Here is a 21,632-nt window from a genome sequence, read left to right as displayed (position 1 = left end):
TTCTTTAACTATCAAAATTACAAAAGCTCAAAAAAACTTCCAGTCAAAGTTCTAATCTATCTCAAGTTTAGAAGTTCCACATGTCAAACTTTTTTGGAATGAATTTTTTCACACGGAAATTGTCCATTTTAATTTATTTTAAATACATTTATAAAGTTTTACAAAACAAAATGTCTTATAAAAAAAATGATTATTGATATAGTATACAGCTCGTCTAAATATTTGTATGATTTATAAAATAAAAATATATATCTTTAAAACAGCCGTTATGAATAATATGCGTACTCGCCTCAGTGTACGTTTGTCAGTGGCGGCAGTTGCTTTGTGTAGTTTATTTTTGAAGCTAGTGGATTGTAAACAAGTCAATAATAATATTTACTGATGTATGTTGAAGATTAATACAGATTCATTGTATTTTTACATTGTTTGTTTTTATAAAAATATTTGATCTAGTAGGAATTTATCTTGTTACGCGTCGAATTAATACCCGATCAATTTTTTAGTTTACACTTCAAGTCTTATTTTTACTGCGGCAATCAATAATATAACATTTTCAGATAAGTAACCGCAACTATGAATCGCCTATAAACAAGACTGTAATTTTTTCTTTCAAGTAGCTCTCACTATTAGTCAAGCCTTGAAGTTAATTAAAGCTGATTACCTAATGTGGGTACGATACAAAACTTAAATCAAATGATGCGTACAGTAGTTTTAGACTGGCTCTTGAATAACTTAGTGCTTTTCTCAGTTATAAATATATTTATCTTTGCTGCGGGTATTGAGGGCATGCACTGATCATGTACTAGATTCAATCGGTTTTGAAATCAGCTATTTGAATACTAGATTTATTTTCTGTACTTTAATATAAAGTAAATATTTATGTTGAAGTTCAAAATTTGCTCATTCTATTTTTAAAACCTCTAAGAATATTTTGAGGAAAATAACGGACTAGGGTTAAAATTTTTGAAATTTAAAAACTAATTTGAGTTGATTATAATAAATAGTAATCGGTATTATTAATGTCTGGTTAAATAAAAAGTAAAAATAAAATGTCATTACCAATCGAGTCCTTTATAATAATTTTTTCCATTGAAGAATTGGATTTCTTCAAAAGTATCCGGACTCGGTAAATTGCTACTTATTGCTGGATGAATTGAAAGAAACGTGTACAGAGCTGTTGTACCAGTTTTTTGTGGCCCGATAACGAGAAATCTCGGTAATTGATCGCAGGTTTTATTCTTAGACCATATTTTTTGGTGCCGTTGGTCATCACACGGATTCTGAAATGAAATTTTATGGAATTAGTATAAAAGAGGGTGCGATAGGATGTGAGCGAGTAAATAAATGATTGGATGAATGAATAAGTGAGTGAGAAGGTGTATTATCAACATTACTCTTAATTATAGATTAATTAGCTCACTTACTCCCCAAACGGGATCCGCCTCTTCGGGGTATAATTGGAAATAGCGTTCTCCTAATTGGAGCGGTGGGGCACTCGAGAGCCGTAGATTTGTCCAGCACTGGATGAATTTAATGACCGATTCAAATGTATAAAGAGCCAGACGATCATTACCGTAATTGGACATGTGCGTCATGAAGATGTTTATCTAATAATTAATTAATTATATTTTTTAATAATAACTCAATAAACAATGATGTAACGATAATTATAATTACAATAACAATAACAATCGTGAACAAAAATAACAAAAGTAAAATAATTAAGAACTTTATTATAAACTTACTGGATTGTAAACAATGGTCTGAAATAATTCACCTCCTTGTATAGACTCATCCAATTTGTCTCTTCCACCGGGATATCTTTCAATGAAAATTGTATGAGTAAAGAGCCCGCAAGTTTGTCGTGGCAAAACCTTTAACCATAAAAATACTGTATTGTAATCCAAAATACAATTTAAACTTAAAATTATTTCAACTCATAGTATTGTATATATATATATATATATATATATATATATATATATATATATATATATATATATATATATATATATATATATATATATATACATAAGTACGGTATAAAGAACGATAATCTTTGATCGCGGGTAAAGTTGATGGCAAAGAGAGAGAAAGAGATAAATTTATTGCTGACTGAGCTACTTGAGACGGTTCTTCTTATTTGAGAATCTTTGATACTGCATCAAAGAATATCTCAGTCGAACAGTTTAGAATGATCCTGGCAAAATGGCTTGAAGCCTTTTGCAACTCGTAAATTGATAGCAAACTCTCTCAATACTCGTTGAATCTCTATACATAAATATGTGGGTATATCTATATGTATACATGTAAGTATGTGTATCTATATACCTATATATATCTCTCCTTCTCTCTCTTTATCGCTCCTTCTTACTGTTTAGTAGGACTATCGATTTTCCCGTACCATAATATTGCGATGAATGAAGCCACGCCTAAGTCGAGCAGGTCTCAGGTGTGGATACTCCTCAGTACTCGTGACTTTGATGTTCCAAACTCTCTTCCAAGCTTCATATAGTCCCTCGTGTACCGGATAAACTCCTGAGTGATGAGGACTGACACTGTAACCGCTTACTGTTGGTATACCGTGTTCCTTGGCAAATTGTTTATTCAGACCCATATCCAATTGCAGATGTGTTACATTCTCGTAAAGATGTGGCTGTTGGTGATTCCACATGTGTGAAAACCACGAAAATCTGACGCACAATTAAAAAAAAAATTTAATATTAGCAAAAAGTATATTACTTGTTTTTATATTAATAAATTAACAAACCTGTCGACGTTCTCCAGCAGCATATCGTCCCCAAGATTCTCCTCGGACGTTCCGTGATGAAAATACTTGCCGGAAAACCCCAAGTTAAATTTAAACCCTGGTACAAGTGCTTGAATCCTTTGTTGTGTTGCCAAAAGCGCAAGAACGTCATCCTTCTTTAGTCGCGTGCCTTTTTCACCCACAAATATATCATCCACGTCCACCAGTATCATACGGTTAAGACTGAGACTCAATTGTCCGTGCGATAAATACGAAAGGGAATCCAGTAGCAACAATTTGTGCAGCCAAAAACGTAGGCCGCTTCCAAAAAATACTCGTTGTATACCGTCGTATCTTCCGTGATCCTATAAATATGACCAACAATTTTCATCATTAGCAATGGCGGTATGCGATGATGACAATAATTGTAATTTTTATTATTATTATCACTGTTATCATCAGTTATAATTAAAAATAAAAATACATTATTCAAATATTAATTATCCAGCATACAGCTTATTACTCCATTGTATTCTGTGTAAATATACATATTATATATAAAGTGAAATAACAATAGAGACTGTTGGAAAACTGTATTACGAGTGACACGTTGGCAGAAACAGTTAATTATGTTAGTCGACATCAACAAACCCTTCAGTTGTTTCTACGCTATTCTCATCCTCGCTCACATCAACAAAATCAGTACCAGTGCCATTAGAAACTCCAGCACTAGAGAGTATGTGTGTATGTGTGCGTGTGTCTGAGTTTCAAGTGAACTTGTTAACACTAAACAATAATAATCACACTGATAATGTAATTAAAGGGTCACCTGTGAACCCACACGCAGACCAGGTGCATCAGCTGTTGAACAACTATGATCCTCATCACCGCTGCAACTTCAGATAATTAAATCTGGAGTCAATCAGCTGTGGATTCATTCGATTAATCAGCAATGCGCCTACGTTAACCCGCACACATTGGTCTGTATTGTCAATTTGTTTTATCCGCGACACAAACCCACACCCGCACGTACATTCTACTGCTAGAATGTTTTCTCATTTATCTACTGATTAACGATCCAATTTCGTATAAAATATTCTATCCTGCAGCTTCATAAAATATTCAATTCTATTGTGGACGTACGCGAAACGATTTAACACACAAAATGCTTGTTTTAAACTTTATTGTAAAGCGAATTTCCCGTTTTTATGCCTTTCATCTTATTTTTTTTTTTTTTTTTTTTTTAAAGAATATTGAGTGTATCATAACTTGGTAAAAGTTTACGAGAAACGTTTTATATCAGAAGGTTCTTTCATTGCTCAATGTATTAACAATTTAACTCGTTGGAAAGGAATTTGGTACAATTGCAAGTGAAATTTCTACTTAAATGCAAACGCGAGTTTAAACAGCTTTACGAATTGTTTTAGTTACGCACGCCGTATCTTTGTAGTAAGAGTTTATACGTTTATAAAGTACCTACTTGAGTTGATCATTGTCATCGTTGTCTTTATTGTATTAATTCGCGCCCATTATTCTGTCCTATTCAACTATGACCTAGCCACAAGTGTTTAATGTCTCCAACAGACTCGGAGTAATTATAAAACCGATACTTTATTTTCTGTGCTTGCAATTTATCTTTTTTAAAACTATTTCTATTATTTACATTCTTCAAGCAATTAAAAAATTTACTTCATTAAATCACTGCTATAAAACATTAATAAGTTGTATATTCTGCAGGTAACCTGAATTTAAATTAAACTTTATTAATTAACGCGAGTTTCATTTTAATTTTAAATTTGCTGAAAGTTAATGGCAGCAAGTAAAATCAATATTCGTCGAAATGATTATAATTTTTAATATTCTACTTGTGAATTTCATTTTATTTTACATATAAAGTGACGGAAATTGACATTCATTTAATTGAATTACGATGACGTTATCTGTAAAATTATCAATTTAATACTTTTACCTTCAAATGTTAGTTGAAGATATTTCTCCAGATAATTTCAAGTGAAAATGTTATTTTACGAGATAATATTTCATTTATCACGGAGTAAAATTTAATGTCACTGAGTAATGAAAATAATTTAATACATAAAAAAAAAAATTAATAATAATAATAATACCTGTATCACAGTAGCAAGAGGAGTTTTTTGATTAGTATAGTCGAGACTGTCTCGGTATGCCCAGGCTAGTGGCTCGTACGTGCTGTCGTTTGGTTGAAAAATGGTCCAGTCACCACCGGGTAAAGGCCCCCAGGCAGTCTCGCCGGATCTGGTCAACCTCAAGATGGGTGAGGCTGCGTTTAACTGAGCATCCTACCGACCAAAGTAAATCGTATGAATGAACAATAAAACAAAGATTAAAAAAAAAAATAATAATAATAATAAAGAAAGAAAAAAAATTAGTCTTGGTATTTTCAAAGGAACAATAGAGTATCCTCGGTGAATGTGGATCACGCCTTCACGCGCCACTGAATCGAAAGACAGAAAATCTAAAGACGAGGGAATGTAATCTCGGAAATGGAGCAAGAACTTTCGACCCTGAATCGCGTTTCACGAGGGCAACTAATCAGCTAGCTCTTAGCTTCGTTTTTTATTTTTTTTTATTATTTTTTTTGTTGAGGTCATGGGTCATGAAGAAAATTCCGGTTTGTTTTACTCAAATCGATTAAATAATAAATTTAAAAAGACGTTTCATTAAAATCTTTTTTATTTATCTTTAGTATAATCCATAAATTACAATATGTTTTTAATTACCTTGAGACGTAAATTCGTGTGTATAAATAATGGGAATCCTTTCAATTGGGCGCCAACGAGACTCTCCTCACCAGGTGGTGCGAATCCAACAATTCCAACCGAGTATTCACGACAATATTTATCGAGTAACTCACGATTCCACTTGTCCATTTGAAGATACTTGTTGAGATTTTCGAATACCAGCACACCGTATCTACCTTTGTCGAGGTTTGTCAGTACCGGCAATGATTTACCCGCTACTTCTACTTTGTATCTGTAAACAAACATTTTTTTTTTTTTTTTTTTTTTTTTTTTTTTTTTTTCAATTAAATACATGCATAAATTTTTCATTGATCCACGAGTTAATTGATTAAGTAATTAATCAATCGAATTATTTGTCAACTAAACTAGTGCATTTTGATTGAAATCGGGGGGAGGGGGTGGATTTTAAAATAGATTCTGGCGATGACGTGACTTAATTAGTTATCCATCATGCACCACGAATACGCACATCGTATGCATACATATATTGGCACATATGTATGCAGGCCCACTAATATTAATTAAGTAATCAACACGATTAAGGTAGTAGAGGCTGGGAGATTGAAAAAGGAAAAAAAACGTGATTCGTCTCTTTTGCCCCACGATGTCCGGTGTTTATTTGTTCTTTTTCTATTTGCTACCCTTTCTGTTCAAGTACATATATAGATATATAAACATGTCATTCACAATATCTCTCTTGGGTCGTGTGTACACGTGTACAAGTGCATTATTAATTTGACTAGATCCAACAATGTTTTTGCTTCTCTATTCTCGTTTCTCTTTTCTCTGTATCTCTATCAGAACCCTCTTAGGACATACACATCTACCAGCAATATTAATACTAAATCACTTTGAGACTATAGCTGTGTATTCAATCCTACCCATTTCATTTTATTCACTATATATTTATATATTTTTCAACACATATATATATATATATATATATATACAATTATATGCATACAATATAACTATTTTCATTAAGCAAAGAGAATTTATCTCAAATACTATTTGTGTGAATCAATTCCCAATAGAGTCAGTCAGTCAAATATTGATCAGTACGTAAAAAATTTTTTTCCAACTGTAAATAGTTGGGGATGTTTTCAGTCTTTTTTTTTTATCAATTTCCTTTGATTTTTTTTTTATACATATGAAAGATTTTTTATCTGATTAAATTAAAACGTGTTTCGATGATTAAAAAAATTTTGAGGCACTCTTTATTTGTATATTTATTTAATAAACTTTTATTTATCACTGTAAATTCGCTAAACAAAGTAAATGATTGACTGAAGGGTAAAGGAAAGAAATTGTACCCGACAGTTTGATAAAATGCAGTTGAAAAACCGAGTGTACGATCTTTTGTCAAGTCTCTGAATTGTATTCGCCTTTACTCTCTATACTTTATATATATATATATATATATATATATATATATATATATATATATATATATATTCTTTTTATCAACGTAGTGTGTGTATACCTCGAGATAGAATGTAATTTAAAAGGGTCCTTTAGCCAGCTGCGTCGTATTGTCAACCAACACCATGGGATTCTCTGTTACTTTCTCAGCGGCTTTTGTCGAAATTCGCGCAAATAGTCTATTTATTATTGTTATTACTATTTTTCCCTTCTTTTATTTTTTATAATACCTCAAACGTAACACCGAGAACAAAGAAACGAAAATAATGTAAAATTATTTATTAAAACACTTTCATTAAATTTTTGATGATAGTTTAATTTTTAATAGATTAGACGATGATATAAAAGATTGGGTTTCAAAAGGGATTATCAATACGGAAAAAGTTGACACTTCTCATGGAAGTATATAAATGTGTATGTGTGTATGTATGTACAGTTTGTATTTTTCTCGACAGATTCTCGGTATTCATGTCACGTATATACCTCCGGGAGTGTTCTTACATAACGTTTCACAGGATAAGGTTTGGATCAATGCGACGTCTTCTTATCTTGTCATCCAGCCATTCGAACTGGCCTACAATGAAAATAAATCTTAATTAAGTTCAACGTGATGATGATATTGACTAACGGCCCTTAGCTGATTGTCAGTAAAGTCAGAGTCATAAAGGATGTGTTTGGAATTATTATCAATATAATAATAATAATAAATTATGTGTTGAGAATTATTCAGTTGTCGGAAGTGTATAGATTATTGCTAAATGAAAGTCCGATAATTTAATTTAAAAGTTTTTAGATAACCAATATATTAATTGCCAGAATTTTTAATTACGTTTCAGTGTATCTGAAATTTATTTAATTACAAACTTTTTTAGATTTTAGACTGAGGTCAGTTTTTTATTATGGATTTAACTTTAAAGACAATTTTACGCGACATTGTGGATTGAAAGGTCTTTAGATTCCCTGGACGAATATCCTGCACGTTCTTATATACAGAATATAACGCGACACGTGGAATTATTCATGAAGGATGCGTAGTCCCTGGTCTCGATTCGCAAGTACACTGAAAGCAGTTTCGTGCTTTGCTCGCGAAATAACCAATCCGATACACTGTACATACATACATACAGTGTATATTGTGTGCGTTGTATGTAGTCCCAAGAGAGAATATTTGCCGAGTAAAGCTCATGCAACACAAGTGCCAATCGTGAACAAAGGGCGCGTCGGAGAATGAGAAAATAGCAGTCACACAATTTCGTAAATTGGGAAACACTCGTTTGTACAGTAGGAGATCGTTTCAAGTTGATCGGTAAGGAGTTGGCGAAAGTTGAAAAAAAAAAACAAAAAAGTATATACGAACGAACGTAAAGAACGAAGAAACGAGGATAGCACGCCAAACTCTTTTCGTAGTTTTGTTCGTCGTATCCAACAGACGCCAGATTTCAGATCGAATTGGAAGTTGTCTACCGAAAAGTAGAGTGAACACGTGGTATTGGCTTCAGGTTATCTTCTCGACCACTCTTTCAAGAGCTTAGACCTTTTTCACATTACAGTTCGTTCGTGCTTGCGGCTTTGACAATTTCAACTAGTAATAACGTCCATCCGTGTTTCGGGATTTTTCCATGTCACTTTTTCTCCGTTTAGATGGTATGTAGCCTTCAGGGATCTATCTGAAGTACATCTGCCATCATACAACCAGTAGCACTCAGATTTAGTTCCAATAACGTACTTTTTAATCGATCACACCATTTTCCTTTACTTACTTTTACTTTTACTTCTTTTTCTTTTTCTTCTTCATCATTTTTATTACCGCATATACCTCAGGCACTCCTGAACTCTTCATCGAACATTTTCCATTACTTTGGTATTGATCCAAAATTTTAATCGCATCCTTTAAATTATTCATTAAATTTTTTTTATTCATAATTGACAGCGAGTATTAAAAATTATTATGCAGTTATATCCTACATGAATGTAATCGTAAATCTTCGTATCCATTATTTTCCAAATGAATTAGAATGAAGAAGTAAATAAAAAAAAAAAAAATCATTGAGGCTACATGAACTCTATAGTTGCTGTTCATTTAGAGGAAAAAAACGCCTGCAGTACTTTACTATTGTGAGAATAGAACAAATGAATGGACTTGATGATGATGGTGAAAGCTCGGACACAAGAGTCCTTGTGAAAGATATAAAAGACAAAAAAAAATGTTGAGGATGAAACTATTGAGTGGGATGATAGCTACCTAGTGGGGAAGTGCTCAAAGGTTTGTATGGATTCCTAAAGATGAAACTACATAATGGGTAAAAGGTACGACATTCAGAGATAATGTTCAACTCTCAGTAGATGTCTGGGTTGTCGGATATCTTTACGAGCTTTTTAACTTCTTTTTTTTTTTTTTTTTTTTATTATTTTTTTTTTCTTTTTATCTTGGTTTTTTCGTTTAATCTCAAGACTACACTTTTCTTTATAAAGTCTCGACGTAATTGTTCACATTCAGGGTAATTTTCTTAAATCGATTTTTTACTTCAAGATGTTGCGAAAATTTTTATAAAATATAAAAGAAATAACGATAAAAGCAATAAAAAAATTCTGGCATATGCATACAGAGTAGTTATGTCGACGGCAATGTCGATGTCGACGACAGTTGAACGGACAGAACATTCAACTGGACTATTTCAACGAAAGTTTGGCACGTGTTTCATCGATTCTCTTTCCAAACAATGCGGTCCAGTTGGATTAACTGTTTGAGCATAGTTGGCTTCCACTTTAACCCAGGACGTTCTCTGGCTTCAAGTCGGCATTTCAGAATTCAATGACCTCTCTTCCGTGGATACTAAAAGGGCTTTACCGCGGAGAATTACACAAGGCTTAATCACAAAGCTATCTATGTCTTCATATCGTATATAATACTGTATACATGCATATATATATATATATACACATAAATAAATAAATAAATATATATATATATATATATATATATATATATATATATATATATATATATATATATATATATATATATATATATTATATTATATTCTTGAATCTACAATGACAAAGGATTTTCAATAACCGAGCAGTATTAGTAATCTACTTGTGCAGAAACGTCATTTGGATGACCAACCCGGTCTAGAATTGAATTCACTAGACAAAGTTATGTGTGCAACTAACTGATAATTAATTTTCATCAAAGGTATTGTTACATTGTTACGGTTTATTATTTCCGATTGATCATTCAAATAATACATTTTAATCTTCATATTGCCAGCCCTTTGATACTAATTTTTATCTTTTATTTAGATATTTTGTCATGATTATTTTTTAAATTAATCTACCAAATGGATGAAATATAGCTTTTTGTTACATATAGATACTGCACAATAGAACCAATACTGTGAGATATTTGAGTAGTAGTTGCGGTTTTTTTAATACTTTTTAAGCAGATGACAATTGAATCTGACGGTAATTATTTTTTTTCACAATGAAAAGTATGATCTATTAATTTAAAGTTGATTACTACTGTTATGATTATAATGAAACAAAGTGCATAAATGGTAAAAGTTGAATGAGTCTGTTAGTGAGTGGGTTGTATGAACTCGAAGCCATTTTCTAGATTGAATTGTAATCTGATGGATATTGATAAAGAGATTTAATCTATGGCAACGAAATATACTTTTACCTCAATATCCTCTCGACGTTGTTGTAAATTCGCTGTAACATTCATTATGTGAAATTAATAGTCTATTACTAGAGGTATGTGGACTATAGCGTAATTTGTTATCAACCAATCAATCAACATTAGTATTGATTTAATTTACCACTGCTTTATTAATATACTGCGGTATTTATTTATCTGTTAATTGCATTTTTATCAAAAATTCCATTGCAATTATTAAGTAGATAATTAAGTATTTAAAATGATACGCCTGTTTTATTGGATAGCCAGAGAAAAATAAACTTTTTTCCATGAGAATGAACATTTTATTTTTACTGAAATCGAAAAGAAAAAAAAATGATGACTGAGTAATAAGATCTCGAAGATGTAAAAATTTTGTAAACTCATAATTTTTTGAGTATAAAGAAGAACTATATTACCGGAAATAAGTGTTGAAAAACAAAGATTACATGTAATATGTACATATATATGTAAATATATAGCGTGGGGTAATAGAGAGAGAAGCTGGCTGGTACGACTATTTCGTGCCAGTGAAAACGACATACCTAACTAGTGTGCAAATGTAGATAGAGAGGATGCAACCAAGAGGAAATAACGTGTATATGCTGCAAAGCGAGCCAAATCGTTGGGAGCGATCCGAGTTTGAAATTTATTCAGGCATCAGTGATTATCTTAATGAACGTACTGGCATTTCTCGTCAATTTCCACCTTCTTCGCCAATTTATACCTTCAGCAGCTCTTTTATTTAAACCTTCTTGTTGGAGCTGTGTGATCGACTTTTGTCGGTTGATTCAATTCTCGCTTTTCCTCCACACTTTACACCTTTTTTATTCTACTCGTCCTTACTTTATAACCAGTATAATTGCTACAAATCCGCTGGTCTTTGGCTTTTTTATATTTTTATTCGGAATTTGATTAATTAAAATTCTAACGTCCTTTTAATTATTTTTCTATTTTATTTTAATTAAGTTTTGCATCACGCAATCACGCTGTATATTATAGACTCTTATTATGATTATCGACTACAGGAAATTACATGGAGTTTGCAAAATTTAATATAAATATATAGATGTTCATTTCTCACTTATTAGTCTCGTCTATACACATATACATCATGGAACCTCGGATAATTTCAATAAACCTATATCTCAATATAAGCCCCTATCTCATTATCATACCAATTATCTCTTCCTCATTATATCGAGGCTATAATAACGCCAAATTTAAAAAAATACATATCACTATATTTAAGCTCTTCATTTAAGTCCTCAGTATTTTTTTAAAAATACACAGAAAAATAAAAAAGACAAATCCTCTTGGATCTAGAAAATCTTGACTTGGTTCTTAAAAACGTTTGTCTTCCAAAATATTTTCTTGACTATAGATATTTTCTTTTTTGTACTTATTTTCTACACGAATATATATTTTATGAATGAGATAAAAATACATAAAATAAAATATTGATTTTATATTTTAACAAATTTAATAATTAAGGTTTAACATAAAAAATTAAATTAACAAACAGAGTATTGACATAAAATGAAAAATATATAAATATAGTTATGTGAATGAAACAAGCATAAAAAAATTTTAATATAACAGCCATGAAAAAGAGAAAAAGAAAAGCTGACGGTTCGACTTTTTTAGTTTTTATCATTTTATGAATGTGCCTGTCGTACTCACTTAATCCGATTGTAAACGAGCAACTCGGCGATCTCTCGACCCACCCTTGAGTACAGAGTCTCGACAAAGACTAGAACCTTTGGGTCGATCCTCAATCTTGCTTCGCTGCGATGATCTGGAGCCGCTGGTAGCCTCGTAGCACCCCTCAGGGTTGAACATCGTATCGCTGGTTCAGGTCTGGTATCTCGATGGATCAAGCTGCAATATTACGTATTATCAATATAAATCAAGAGTCGGTACTCTTTCATGCATAAATAAATAAATAAATAAATGTATATTTATTTAGATAGATATTTCATACAAATATATAACAAATAATCCATTTTATCAAGTTTAGATTTAGTTTTTTCATTTATTGTACAAGACAATGATGGAGTATTTTAAGGTGACAAAAATTGACGGACGTGTATCATCATCTAAGTGAGTTTCCCGAACAGAGACTAATCGATACAGAATGCGAGTTACTATACATACAGTGAGATAGACCTCCAGCTGTTGTAAATAAGACAGTTTGAAAAAAAATGATCGGTACTTGACGTGACATGTTGCTTTTTGAAAAATGAAAATACGATAACACGTCATTCGATTTGTCTGTGGTTTTATCAGCATTCAGAGAATACTCTACTAGTATCAATGAAAAAAAAAGCTCATACAAGCATATATATATATATATATATACGTGCGGTTTTTCATCCTATTAGTGAGTTGATACAATAAACAAATATTCACTGTAAAAATTTTTAAGTGTGAAAATGATTCTCGAGGACTTTCCACACGGTCTGCTCGGTGTGAATTGACGGTTTGAAATTTTTTTGGTTGAAAATATCAAGCAGTGTACTTTTAGTACACTATTCGGTGTTATAACCTCAAATATTGTTCGATAATATAATCTGTAGTTAAAAATTATCAAATAATGTATATATTACAAAAGTTAAATACCTAGTGTCGAAGTAATTAGGAGTTTTGAATCAATAACTTATACATTTACGTCACTGGTGGTGTGAACGTTCTATTCCACATGATCAAAAATTTAATACCGTGCTCCGTGTAACTCACACTGGCAGTGTTGAAAATTTGAACACCAAATCATTCACACCACACCATCTTGATGAAGGAAAATGGTTTAATCCATGCTAAGTGTATATCTATATACTACCCGATTCAAATTATTTTAAATTATTTCAAATAACTTTTCTCAATCAGGGCGCGGATTTAAAATTTTTTACAGTGTTCTAAGCGTAAATATATATACTGTTAATACTTTTATTTTAAATCGTAATGGCGTTCATTCAATCTACAGTTTTTAGTACGTTGCACTAATCAAATTCTTCTGGCTCGAAGCAAATGATATTCCCAGTAGGTCCCAATTATCTCTAGCACTGAGAGCTAAAAGTCAGGAAGTCTTTTAACTATAAACTACATCTTTCCATTTAATCGAAAAGAAGAACATGAAGAAGAAAGTTTGAGACGAGGATGCTCGTTTATTGGTGTACAGTACATTTTCGTATATCTGTGTGTCTCTATATATTTTTTTGTTATATTCCTTTTACGAGTCCAACGGAAACAGAAAAGTCACGCTTTAATCTTTCAACCAATCTGGACTTTACATGTTGACAGAGGTTGGTTATAGCTTCTGTGTTTACGAGGATAAAAAAAGAAGCACAAAATAAATCCAAACAAAAGAATATATATAAAAACAAAGCTTGCAATTGGCCTTTTTTTCGTTATTGTCTTTTATGACGTCCGGAATCTTCTTCCTGTGTTTTTCTCAAAAGCAAATACCTACACACGGTGGAATTTTTGCAGACGTACATGTCCACCAATCCTAAATACACTTCACGGAAACCCACTGGCATTGGGATTTAGATATGCATGCAAACGAACACCCGAGGATCCCATGGGCTCACTTCCGACTCAAAAGCATAAATGTGAAGCACATTCAGTTATTACCATGGTCTCTGGCATTAATATATACTTTGAAACGCTAAAATAAATGAGAGAATGCTTATATATACATATGTATTATGTGCTTATATGTAAACTGTGGGATAAATAAAGTGAGCGAAAATGAGTCAAAGAGAAAGAGAAAATTTGTCGACGTCCACTCAAAATCTCGTCAGATGTTTTTTTCCGCGTTAATAATTTGTCGCTCGAGACATTTGTCGTGTCTCTGGGATCTATGTCGTTGAAAACTTGCGTCGACAAAAAATATAATTCGTGTTGAATATTTAATTTTACCTCACTATTTTTTTTTGTCTTTTTATAAAAAAAAACTTCAAAGAAAAAGTGTAATTTAACAGAAAAACTAAACCGAAAATAATTTTTGTGTTGCAGTTTTTAGAAACAAAATTACGCAGCCACACTATTGTTTAGTGAAAATTATGCAAAATACTCTTTCGAGAATCTTGATTTTATTCATAGCAACCGCTTAATTTACAAATTTAAGGAAATGGTAGTTTACCATATGAATAATAAAGATTTGTGTTTCAAGAGATATGATGTCCACAGAGGTTCTACTGTATACTATATATTCGTAAACCTGGATATCTCTTACAACTTTCGTGTTCGTGATAAAGTCATACTTTTCGGAGGGTGAGAAAGTGAGAGCAAGAGAGATAAAATGATGATAAGGGAAGACCAGCGTGTGGTGCATGTATAGTTTAGTAGAGTGCGTGGCCATCATATCAGCCGGATGTATTCAAAGGCAACATATCCGTGTATATATACATGTGTCTCTATATAACGATACTTCGTGTTCTATCAGTGATATTCGCCTAATTGCCTCCGACATTGCGGCTACTACAAAGCAAACTACATATTCTGTATATTTTATACTTTAAACACGAACAATTGCGTGTAAGGGGGATTTTATATCATCTATTCACCTTTTTTCTTTCGATTTTGTCATGCAAAAAACTCCTTTGTAAATTTTTTTACTAGTATACAAAAATAAAATTTTCGATACTTGTTTACGTTAAAAAATATTACGTTACACAGACATTTCTGTCTACGAGAAAATAACTTTTGCGAATTTATTTTGAGTTATATATTTTTATTTTTTTTATAGCAAATATATTGAAACGAAATAACTATATATAAAAAGTTTTTCATAAATTATATAAGTATATAGGTATCGAGTCGATATCTGATTTTTCGATTTCATCCGTGAGTAGATGGATGTCAGAAATCAGAAGTGATTTCTTTTTCGACTATTTGACATCCTTAGCTGCGGGTGAATTGCCAGCTAGAAATTTTTTTTATTATCTTTTTTTTTTACTAGAGAATTTTTTCTTTTTCAATTCTCTTCTTTTGTTACTATATACACTTTCGTCTAGTCTTACTTTTATAACTATTGACATTTCACGGCGGCTAAATAAAAATGTTCTTTTATCGAGAACCTGTAACCGTCTCGTCAGACGAAAGACGAAAGAAGAGAAAAGACATAAGACAAAAATCCAAAAAATTGTACGTCTAAAGACAGCATTCGACTGCTATATATCTTGAGACCTTTAGTATATAGTACACCAGTAACAGAAAATGAAAAAAAAAAAAAAAAAAAAAGTATATATATAAAGAAGATGATGGGACAGTAGAACTGTTTGAGTAGACAAAGATCACGACAAAACTCAGCTACCATGCTATGGGAGACTTTCCGGTAATTTGCGAACCTCCGGAAGACTGATTTCACCGAGGATAAAATTACTTCTTCGAAATCTTTAAGGGCACCTTTAACGTCAATGCTATTGAATTCAACACAACTATTTTCTGTTATAAGTAAAAAAGCCAATCAAAAGAAAAACTAAAACGATAATAATAATAATTATGTCTTAGATCAACAGTTTGCGTTGATTGGTTCAAAATTGCTGTACAAATGGCCCCGTGTATTATTGGTAAAACGTTTGTAATAAGACAGCAAGAAGATTGATGTGATATCCAATTATGTTTGTGAGACGTGAAAATTATCATGGGAGCGAGAGAGTGGAAACGATCGAAGGGATTCGAAGGACGGACGGGCGATGAGCTAGCGATCTGCACGGCAAATTCCCTTAATTTGGGCAATTAATGTATCGTTAGTGATATAAATGCGACGATCATTACGTCTCCAAGATTAATTCTTACAACCCTTAATTACATTTAGTCTGAAAGAAACATCGTTTTACAAAGTACAGAGAAAATTCAAAGTGATTTACTTAAAATTGAACGGCTAAAGACACTTGATCGTCAATGAAACGTTTTATTGGAAAAATATAAATTATATTAAATATTACCTTTTTAATATAATAATATTAAATAGTGGACTGATATAAAGTAACTGAATAGTAAAGACAGTATCATGACACTGTACAAAAGAGCTTTTGTCATACAGTCTAAAAGCACTTCTAATTTGAACGATGTCAGATTCTTCGCTCCATTCCTATCGAAAGCACATATAAGACTACAACAGTAAAGAGAGAAGAGAGCAGGAGGAGTGAATAATGCAGAGTCTTTGATCAATATTCAATGCACAAAGTTCCTTTCAGGCTATTCATGCAGTATGATTAAAAATATTCAACAGAATTGTTGACGCTTCGTTTAATTTCAAAGTTTATTACTCGATACATACATTTATAAATATTAATAAATGCAGAAAATATTTCATTTGACGTTGTTTTTTTTCTTTTCTGCATATGCTTTTGTGGTTTAAAAAGTTTATTACAACAATTAATGATTCCTAAAGAAGAAAAAATGAATAAATGGAATCGGAATTAAAATCAAAGTCACGGTTTTGTTGTAAGCCGATTATTAAAGTTTTTTATTTTGACAATCATCACCGCGATCAAGCTTTTACTAATGGATCCGACATAAAACGAGATATATACAGTGCGTATGTGAAAAAATTAAGGTAATATATTGAATCCAGAGAAAGAAGAAATAACGAGTGGTAGTGTTTTGGAATAAGAGGAAAAATGATAGAATACGAACAAAAGGAAGTAAAATAAAATATATAAATGAAAAAATGAAAAAAGAAAATAAACAAATAAAAAAACAATATATGAAAAAGGACTACTACCTCTCAGTCCGAGCCAATAATTGGAATTCTAATCAATAGAGCGCGATCGTTCGGCCGTGCGGTATACGTCCATTGGAAAAAAGCCTTTTTCTATCTCACTCACTATTACTAGTTTTTTTAGATTTTTTCCCTCCCACACCCGCTGCCATATTTTTTATTCACTCCATTATGACTATACTTGTTTATGTATATCTGTATATTACTCTCTGATACGCTGGCTAGCTGCGTATACACTTTACCCACCCACGAGTCTCACCATCAATACACACTATTGATAGAATAATAAAAAAAAATTATATTGACTTTACCAGTCATATGTATGGCTTTTACTTGTTTATTCTTTTTCATTGCGAGAATCTGGTCTTCTTTGTTGTTTTTAATATGTTTTATATATTTTTTTCCACAATCTGTTACATTTTTTTTACTTTGAATTATGAATAAACTTTTTCTTTTTTTTTCGAATCTAAAAAAATTTCATTTCTAACGAAATTTAATTACTTTTCTCTGCCCTTTGATCTATTTGTAATGGCTATTCACTGTCTAATTTTTAATGGATTTTTAAAAATTTATTTGCTCACAGAAATTGTTGAAAAAATAAATTCGATTGATGTAATTAATGACATTTCAAAATATTTTTCGTTGTGAAAAAATTCAACAAATGAATTTCAACCCTTGCAAAAAACTTTCGACGTTGAACGTTGATTGAAAAATTCTTCGAATTTTTTAAAAATATTTCAACAATTTTTCAAAAATATTTCAACAATTTTTTCAAATGAATTTGACCTGTAAAGTTTTCTAAATTCCAATTAAATGAATAAACTAAATGTACAATAAAAAATATTTATATGAGAGTTATATGAAATAGTTCATTTGATAATTAATTTAATTGATTGCAATAACAGATAGTGATAAATGTAATTAGAAGCAAAATGAATGCACATTATGTTCCTCATCGATTCCTTTGACTGACTGTACTATACAACTATACCAGGAGTTAATTTCCTACAAGAGCGTGATTAGCAGCATACATTGCCAGTCGTCAATCAGCCACCAACATTCAGATGCGACCCGTAGGGGTCACATTAATGTTAGTGGCGCATCGACGGCGGACATCGTGCTCCTAAACGGGCAACACATACAATGTCACTTTACTTCGTTTGTTTGCACTCAGGCGCATTTGTTTGTTACTCTAATGTCTCACGTATGTTTACTGTCGTACGATTGCCTCGTCTGTCTATGTAAACATTTACTGAAACATTATTGCGTACTTTAGAATCATCATTCTGCCCTTATAAATTTTATTTTTAAAATTCGTTTTCACAAAACTTAAAAAATCAATTAATTTCCTGGTCATTTATTTATATAGTTCATCGGAAAATTTATATAAACAAGAATAATAATATTAAAAAATATCATATTGCGCTCGTCTTACGGAATATTGGAATTGATGATGTTATCTGGCCTCATTTATTTCTTAACAAGATGAAAGCGGACTGTCGAGTAGTTCTAATGTTTTTTATATTATATAAATATCAGCATCTCATCGTTATACGGTCATTCAATTAAAATGGTTTTCTCAATAATTTTTATCAACTATATCGTAGTCAATGGAGCTATAAAAGTTGAAGGATCCTTCCCTGCCTAGATATTGCAGAAAATATTTTTTTTTCGGTATAAATGTAAATAAAAACCGTGCGCTTACGTTAAAAGCGTGTACAAAGAATAAAAAACTTAATATTCAATGAATACACAATTTTTTATTTTAATTCATTCTGGTGATAGAGCCGCTAAAAAAATATTCAAAGTAATTAAAACATTTTACTATTGAATTTTAAATATCTTTTTTTTTTTTTTTTTTTGTAAAAAACCATTTAATGGAATTGACAGTTACGTTTGATCAGATAAACAAGTATATTGTCACAGTGGACATCACAATTAATCCAATGACCCATCGGGTACACTTTGTACTGTGAAATGGATATGGAATAGTGTACACATATATATGAGTGAAATAGTAGAAGATAAAAAATAAATAAATAAATAAATATGTGTTTTCAAGGGTTGGTTGTATATGAAACTGACGTACAAAAGTATATATATACATATATATCACAAGCAACGATAAATATGCATATTAATGTTTACACACTGCGATAGCCTAGTCATTCTGACGGTCTATCTCGTGGTCTGATTACCGTTACAAATACTGCTGCATAGTGGCTTTACATTTGCGTCATCGAATCGCGATAAAGTATTAAAGATAATTCTAGATGACAAAGAAAAAAAATATAAACAAAAATTATATACATCATTATCGTCTTTAAACATTATGATAATTCGTACTTGTTTATAAAAGATTATCGTGATTTCCGATTGCCTGGCATGAACAGAGTCTATTACTTATTTATTGAACATATATTTATTTATTTATTAGCTGAATTTATTTACATAGACAATAACCATAACACACAACATATAAGCATCACATATTCATTGAACTCACATCCCCACTCATACACACGTATATGATGCGATAGTGAAGGAACAGAAAATCAATTCAATAACACATGTTTAGCTTATTGAGCTCATAACACTTTACTTTTATATATAGGTTATATTATTTTTCAAATGTATATCGGTATCTTTATATGTATGTTTATTATTGAAAGGCAATAATAAATGTATATGCTCGACCTATATATGTGTTTATGATTCGATAATGAAATAAACAAATAAATATTTCGTAACATTAACTTTTGAATGATTTTCTTTTACATATGATCTATATATATATTTATATTTGTATAGATATACGCAATCGATAGACATTTGCTCCGGAAATAGTCGAAACTTTTTATGAGCACCCTTCCTCACAATTTCCCGGTCTGGCGCGTGTTTCGTGTGTTTTATCCAATATTTCTCACATCAATTCCCGGGTTAAATGTTTCTCGCTCAAGTACTTGTTTCAATGCCCATAATAAAGAACTTTTTATTAAGTGTGTATTATTTATAGTGAAATAACTTTGAGATACTGCGAAATTATGTTTGCGAAAGATAAGGATTATGTTTTCATTTTTTTTTATTAACCTAGTTGATGAAATAGTTTATTCTACCAAATATTTATGTAGCAAATTTTTTAATGAAAATCTTCAGTATGTATAAAATATAGTACTATGGTAGGTGCGTGTATATTATATATTGATATATAGAACGAAATACTTGTATGTATCGAAAGTGAGTGAGACCAGTCGAGTATATATATGTTGTATTTTGTATTGAGGCCGGTTATATTCCGAGAGTTTGGTTTGTCAATGTAGGCCAATATACGTATAGTATTCATTTGCACGACACTTGAATTGGCATAGTGATTGGGCGTGTGATAAATATCCGGCCTGATTTCACCGCCAACGCAGGCTAGCGCCGTTTAATGAAAGACTAACATTAAAATTACTGTCCATAGTTTATTTAATCCATTTTAATCTGATTGTTAAATGAAAATTAATAAAATAAAAATAGGATAATGTATTAGTAGGTATTATCAAGAAGAATAGTGAAAAGACGAGGGTAACTACATTGAAAATAAAATGAAAAAAAAAAGGGATAATGTTTGAAGAAGGTAAATGACACTGGGGTCGGATAAAGTTGGCAAGCGTCTTTAGATTAGGTTGCAAAGTGTTTTATAGATCCCGTTCATCATGAACTAAGTTTCCACGCCTTTCCTGATTATGTGAAGACCTGAGATTGGTTCGCGTTAGATTGTCAGAGGGTAAAGGATGTACGCAGAGACTACTCCAAGTTATATATGTCTCTTCTAATTAAGCATGGACTCACCTAAACTCCTTCTCCATTTCCCTTTCTCCCTCGTTCATCTATCTTCTTACTTCTTCTCTCATTCATTCATTCACTCACTCTCTTTAACTGGGAAAGTACTCTCATCCTGAATTTCGTAATTCCCCTGGGTCTAACAGAAATGCGGAGACGAGAAAAGCCGTCTTTGAAATTTGCAATTGAACTAGTTTCATTGGTCAAATATATATATATAGACGTCTGTAAAATGTCATTTTTTTTTTGGTTATTAATCACTACATTTGATGACTTGCTCAAAATTATTAAACTTCCCGGTTATATCTTTTCACAGCCATAGCTGATTCAAAAATATTTTAAATTTCATTTCCCAACTTGTACAATTACTTAATTTAATATAAAACGATTGAAGCAAAAACAAGTTATACAATATATTAAATAACTTGTCTTGTACTTTTACTTTGT

General features: G+C 31.4%; 1 protein-coding gene across 1 annotated transcript in view; it reads right to left on the bottom strand.

Annotated features, from left to right (window-relative positions):
- The window catches only part of LOC103573098 (bifunctional heparan sulfate N-deacetylase/N-sulfotransferase), a 47,547-nt gene that overhangs the window by 3,556 nt on the left and 22,359 nt on the right, over positions 1-21,632 (bottom strand). Inside the window, exons 3-10 of the mRNA XM_014443896.2 lie at positions 12,314-12,511; positions 5,509-5,761; positions 4,876-5,067; positions 2,771-3,114; positions 2,405-2,693; positions 1,746-1,874; positions 1,425-1,607; positions 1,060-1,280 (exon numbers count right to left, since the gene is read on the bottom strand). Coding sequence (XP_014299382.1) covers positions 1,060-1,280; positions 1,425-1,607; positions 1,746-1,874; positions 2,405-2,693; positions 2,771-3,114; positions 4,876-5,067; positions 5,509-5,761; positions 12,314-12,511 — 1,809 coding nt within the window. The remainder of the gene's footprint in view (positions 1-1,059; positions 1,281-1,424; positions 1,608-1,745; positions 1,875-2,404; positions 2,694-2,770; positions 3,115-4,875; positions 5,068-5,508; positions 5,762-12,313; positions 12,512-21,632) is intronic.

This window comes from Microplitis demolitor, chromosome 8 (genome assembly GCF_026212275.2).
Source record: "Microplitis demolitor isolate Queensland-Clemson2020A chromosome 8, iyMicDemo2.1a, whole genome shotgun sequence".
NCBI classification, from domain to species: domain Eukaryota; kingdom Metazoa; phylum Arthropoda; class Insecta; order Hymenoptera; family Braconidae; genus Microplitis; species Microplitis demolitor.
The sequence above is the reverse complement of the archived record's forward strand: the minus strand, read 5'-3'. Positions and strand labels throughout refer to the sequence as shown.